Source organism: Humulus lupulus, chromosome X (genome assembly GCF_963169125.1).
Source record: "Humulus lupulus chromosome X, drHumLupu1.1, whole genome shotgun sequence".
Taxonomy (NCBI): Eukaryota; Viridiplantae; Streptophyta; class Magnoliopsida; order Rosales; family Cannabaceae; genus Humulus; species Humulus lupulus.
In genome coordinates, this window is record NC_084802.1 from 190,609,133 (window position 1) to 190,615,038 (window position 5,906).

At 36.5% G+C, this 5,906-nt stretch overlaps 1 protein-coding gene across 3 annotated transcripts; it reads left to right on the forward strand.

Moving 5' to 3' along the window:
* Positions 1-5,072, forward strand: LOC133807353 (wall-associated receptor kinase-like 14). 3 transcript variants are annotated; one of them, XR_009879274.1, is made up of 4 exons: positions 4-887; positions 3,270-3,344; positions 3,418-4,780; positions 4,886-5,072. XR_009879274.1 is itself a non-coding variant. In XM_062245619.1 (3 exons), exons 1-3 carry the CDS (start codon positions 116-118, stop codon positions 4,719-4,721), a joined length of 2,151 nt encoding a protein of 716 aa, XP_062101603.1. In that variant the 5' UTR covers positions 3-115; the 3' UTR covers positions 4,722-5,072. The 3 variants fall into 3 exon arrangements, 1 of the variants encoding a protein (XP_062101603.1); XR_009879275.1 differs by lacking the exon at positions 3,270-3,344 and having other exon boundaries at positions 1-887; XM_062245619.1 differs by having other exon boundaries at positions 3-887; positions 3,418-5,072.
* The last annotated feature ends 834 nt before the right edge of the window (positions 5,073-5,906 follow it).

A 5,906-nucleotide genomic window follows, 5' to 3' on the forward strand; every position in this document is an offset into this window, starting at 1 on the left:
CAGAGGAAGAGTCAACAGTGGAGAGTTGATGAGGCCTTAAAAGGAAAAAAAATTGCTATTTTTCTCAGAAAAAAATATAGGCAATTGGGTTTTATCAAGAAAAAAGCTCTTCCAAATGAAAAGAAGAGATCGAATTTTGGTCTTCTTGTTAATATCCGTTCTACTTACAAGAACTATCAAAGGAAATTCATCAAACACTACTAAGTGCGTCCGATCATGTGGCTCTGGCCACGGCCGAGGCCGGCGCCTATCATTACCGTACCCATTCGGATTCTCAGCCGGTTGTGAAATCCAGCTCAGATGCAACGCCACAGGAAAAGCCTTCGTGGGTGAGTTTCCGGTTCAATCAGTTGGTCCAGACAGCATAAAGATCAACATCGAGAGAAAATGTAATCGTCCCCTGAGAACCAGCGTGGGTCAGCTATTCGGCCCAAACTACGCTCCAACGTCCCGAAACGCGATCCTCTTGGAGAACTGTACCGAACCCGGTGCGGCCTGCGAGATCCCTACGATTCTGGTGCAGACCCACTTCTCGTCCCTGAGCTGTAGCGCCGACGACAGCTCCAACTCCAGCAGTATCAGTTGTTACTCGGAGAGGAACACGAGCGCCTTCATTGATTTCCATAGACTTAGAAAGAAAAAGTGTGAGTTTCTGTTGTCGTCCATATCGGCGGCTTCACTTAATAACTCGGAATCGCCGGTTTCATTGGAGATACAGGTGGCGGAGCTTGGTTGGTGGATGGAAGGAGGGTGCCACACCCAACAGTGTGATCCGAATGCCAATTGTACAAGCCTTCTCACGCCAAATGGCAGCCTCGGTTATCGTTGCTATTGCAAACAAGGTTTCGAAGGAGATGGGTTCCAGGCCGGGATCGGCTGCAACAAAGGTCAGTTCTAATTAATTACCACTGTTTTTGTTTTATTATTTAATTTATTTTACAAATTATGTTCCTTACATATCTTGAACATCGGTTGTTTCTTAATTTTTGTTTTAGATAAAGTAATATTGACTTTGGGGTGCCCATATAAATGACCCACTAGTTCGAGCACGCTCGAATGATTTTCAGTTGGTTCGTTTTATTATGCGCATTAATTCATAAGGTTGAGCTTTTGTGGATTTTAGAGTCAAAATGTCCCCACTGTGTTAGTATATAATTAAGAGCATCTATTGTTACATTCAAAAAAAAAAAAGCATCTATTGTTAAATCTTCAGAAAAGAGGGAAAACAAAAAAAAAGTAACCACTCACTTATGTTGAGATATATTTATTTTTACATTTATCTCTACTGAGATACATCAAAGATAATACTAAAATTGACTCAACTAACTAGTTTGAGCCAAAAAAGGAAAAAGAAAGAGTACTCAACTAAATAAGCCCTCTTTCCCATCTATTTTACCTCATGAATTTTAGAAAAGTAGAAAATGTGTAAGTAGGAGTATATATACCTGAGCAAAAATGTTTTAAAGAAAGAAGAGTATCCCATTATACATCTCAGTATTGAATTTTCAATAATAAGATTGATATAAGACTTGGTTGGTCGGGCATATAAAAGTTCTTTTGGGCTATTTATTAAATGTAAAAACACTTTTGTCTTTAACTTTTTAGTCTAATTTTTTTTTTCTTGATAAGCTAATATTTGTAGCTTTTTCTATTTTTTTTATTTTAAAAAAACTAAAGTCAAAATAAAAAAGTTAGCCACGGAAATGACTAAATTTGAGACGAAAGAAAAGAAAGTCTCCCCAAGTAATGCATAAATTGTAAGAGTGCTATAGGGTGAGGGATTCTTAGGATTGAAATGGTCCAGTCTCTAGTGTCCATAAATTTGAGTAATTGTCTCTTAAGAGCAACAACAATTGAAGCAACTTTAGTTGTGAGTTAAGAGACTCCACTTTAATTTCTTTTAATAAATATAACCAATTAAAAAAAATAGGAAAACAACATTGCTTCTTCTACTAAAACTTCCTTCACTTCATCCACCTAACACACCACCACTCTCTCGTCAACTTTATTGGAGTTGCTCTAATACATCATAGAACACCCCTACAAAAAAAAAGAAAAAAAGAAAAAGAAAGACATCATAGAACTAAAAAAGCGGGACGAGTTCATCATTTTGGTCTCAAGTCAAACTAAATCATTTTGGCCCAATTGGTCCATTGCCAAGAATAAAATAATATAAGTAGTAAGTTTTCTTTCAATTTTTTAGATGATTTTAATGGACCTTTCTTTTCGCTTCCGGTTCTTTTTGTCGGGCATGCATAGGATTTAGAGGAGAGCAGCCCAACCAGTACAATAATGGGAAGCTTTTTTTTTTTTTTTTTTTTTTTTCCAGTACTAGTTATAATATATAAAATTACATTTTCTTCTCTCTTTGTTTAACCATTTGCACATTTTTAGAAATAAGTATAAAACTGAATTGAAACTTTTATAATGTTTTTTAGCTATGTAATTAGAGATCTTATATTACAAAAATTAATGAAATCGGCTTAATCAATCCATTGCTAAAAAATAATTTAATTCATTAGTCATTTGAAATAATTTTATTTCAATCCTTTTTTCTTCACAATTTTTTGTTTATAAATGTTTTTTTTTTTCAATTAATCCAATCTAATAAATAAATTTATGAGCATGCAAATTGTAAAAAGTGAAATTAGTTATATATTAATATATGTATACTAGTAGCTTAATATATTCTTAAACGAAAGCATAATGAACCAGAACTTTTGAATTAAGTGACACGGTCGATTTTGTCAAACCTTGAAATCATATTTTATTCAAGAAGGGCATCAAATTTAGTGCAACACTATTGAAGTCGTATTCATGGTAGATTGAGTTAGGTGGATTTTGTAATATTGTCAAACTTGAAGAAAAGACGTGCTCATATTTATCAGCACAAGTGTCCGTATAAACTATAAACAGACCACCAGAGAATGAAGAAATAATAATTGAAGGAAAAAGATCATTATTTATCTTATTATGGCTTTACTTTACAGACAGATAACTCCATAATTTTATTTCATTTTTTTCTCACGCATAGCTGACCTTGTGAGATAAGTAGTTCGTTAATAATAAAATAAAAAGGTCATTTAATTGAGTTTAAAACTATTGTCTATTTTTTCCTTAAAAAAGAAAAAGAAAAAAGAAAGCTATAGTCTATGTCGAAACAACCTAAAGTTTTCTTATCGCCTCATCGAGAGCATACGACATGTCGTTTATAGTCATTTTACAAAAGTCTCATGTGTGTGTGTCGTTGATGACCTGCGAAAAAGCAGTTTCGAAGTGTAGCCCGGCAAGATACTTCTCTGGCAAGTGTGGAGGAACCACTCGAGTAGTCACACTAGTCGGAGGTAACTACTCTTCCTTTAATTAATAGTTATTAACAAGCAAATATTTGAATGGGAAAATTGTAACTCCTTTCAGGCATTGCTGCTGCTACTTCTTTAATGATCAGTCTTGGTCTAGCCATGTGCTGTTTCTTACGAAGAAGGTCCAAAATGAAAGCCAGACATTTCACAAAACGCCGTCTTTCCGAAGCCACAGGCAACTTAAACATCCCAATATATAACTACAAAGAAATAGAGAAAGCCACCAGTGGCTTCTCCGAAAAATACCGTCTTGGCACCGGCGCTTACGGAACCGTTTACGCCGGAAAACTCCACGGCGACGAGTGGGTTGCCATCAAGAGAATCAGACACAGAGGCGCCGACAGCATCGAGCAAGTGGTCAACGAAATCAAACTCATTTCGTCTGTAAGTCACCCCAACCTCGTACGTCTCTTGGGCTGTTCCATCGATTATGGCGAACAGATACTCGTATACGAGTTCATGCCCAATGGAACGCTTTGTCAACATTTACAGAGAGAGAGGGGTGATGGACTTGCCAGCTGGTTGATTCGGCTCACCATCGCCACTGAAACAGCTCAAGCCATTGCTTATCTTCACTCAGCTATTAAACCACCAATATATCATAGAGATATTAAGTCTAGTAACATTCTTTTGGATCATAACTTTAGATCCAAAGTTGCAGATTTCGGTCTTTCAAGGCTTGGAATTATTGAAACGTCTCATATTTCGACAGCCCCACAAGGGACTCCGGGATATCTTGATCCTCAGTACCATCAGAACTTTCATCTTTCGGATAAGAGTGACGTTTATAGCTTTGGAGTTGTTCTTGTGGAGATCATAACGGGACTTAAAGCTGTTGACTTTACTCGACCCCAGAATGAAGTCAATTTGGCTTCTCTGGCTTCAGAAAGAATAGGAAAAGGTTGTCTTGACGAGATTATTGATCCGTTTCTTGAGCCAAGAAGGGATTCGTGGACTCTTACGACGATTCATAAGGTAGCAGAGTTGGCTTTTAGATGTTTAGCGTTTCATAGGGACATGAGGCCTTCGATGATTGAAGTGGCCGCGGAATTGGAACAAATAAGGAAGACTAGATGGACTTGTTCGGAACAGAACACTTGTACGGCTTCCTCTGAAGTAGGTTCTTCTTCGTCCTCGTCCTCGTCGAATGTAAGCGAAAAACCTATCAGTATTAACGAGTCAGTTTTAGAGAGAAGGGATCATCTGGTTTTGGTGAAAACTGGGGATGGTCATAGCTTTGATTCGAACAAAATGTTGAAGGCGAATTCACCTGTCTCTGTTCATCTTGCTTGGTTGAGTGAGCAGAGCTCTCCTGCATCAAATAGTTTGCTAAGAAATTCAACTCAGTTATCTTCATAGTTGATTTTTCTACGTGGTTTTACTTTTACGTTCATTCAACTGACCAATCTTTTGCTCAAGTAAGCACAATTTCTCTTCTCTTTTATCAAGGCATTAAAAGTTAAAAGCTTTCGCTGAACGTTTTTTTTTAGTATTTACGTTTTCTCATTTTCTTGTTTTTGTAGGGAGTTTTAGCAAATTGTTTGACAAAGCAAAATGCGCATGTAATATTAGTGTCTGTGTGGTTATTTTAGTGATCAGTTTGAAGTGTAATTTTTTTAGCAATACATTATAAACGTACAGAAACAGTTACTCGAGAGTGGTAATTTTTTCTACAAACCATTATAATAGCGTAATCTCAGCTTCTCATGATGTTACAGTGTTTGATAAGTGTTTTTGTGATTCTAATAGGGTGTGCACGGTATGGTTTGGGCGGTTCGAATACTTTTTAATACACCACGACACAAGTGCGGTGTAGTAGCTAGAACATACCGTGCGGTGTGATTTGGTTGCACCTAACCGACCAAATCTGATCATTTTTTGCTGTGTGGTTTGGGTGGTTTTCCATGATGTAAGTGTGTTAAAAAATATGTGTGAGATAGAGATGGTGATAGGGAAGAGACTTAGATGAGATGAGAGAGGAATGCGTTGTTATCGTGTATGATGTGTTAAAGAATAATGTTATACTCTAATTTAAGTGGGTTCCTAGTTTCAAATTGGGTTACTAAAAAATGGTATATATGTAAAGTTTAATTTTTTTAACATATTTGTAAATATACGGTGCAGTGTGGTGTAAACTAAAATTTCGCACCGCCAAACTGCGCACCGCACCACATTGCGCGGTTTAGCTAAGATACAAACCATACAAAGCCATTACACTTTTGACATTGCGGTTTGTGGTGTAGCGTGGTGCGGTACGGTCGGTCGCCGCGGTTGGCCATGCTCACCCCTAGATTCTATTATTATCATCACAAAGCTAGCTACCTCTAATTTCCTCAGGACACATGCAGAAACAGCATATACGGGGCACCGTGCACTTTTTTATTTAAAAAAAATATATATAAGTTCTTACCTAGGGAAAATATTGATCTGAAAAAAAAAATGATAGTCAAATATATTGTATAAGCATTCAAATATATTATACGAAATATCATGTTAAATGACAGATTATATGATATTTTAAACATTTTTTTAATTAAATAATAA

Coding starts and splice junctions, on each gene's coding strand:
- LOC133807353 (XM_062245619.1), top strand. CDS start 116: ATGAAAAGAAGAGATCGAATTTTGGTCTTCTTGTTAATATCCGTTCTA. Junction 888..3,269: donor CGGGATCGGCTGCAACAAAG/GTCAGTTCTAAT, acceptor GCGAAAAAGCAG/TTTCGAAGTGTAGCCCGGCA. Junction 3,345..3,417: donor AGTAGTCACACTAGTCGGAG/GTAACTACTCTT, acceptor AACTCCTTTCAG/GCATTGCTGCTGCTACTTCT.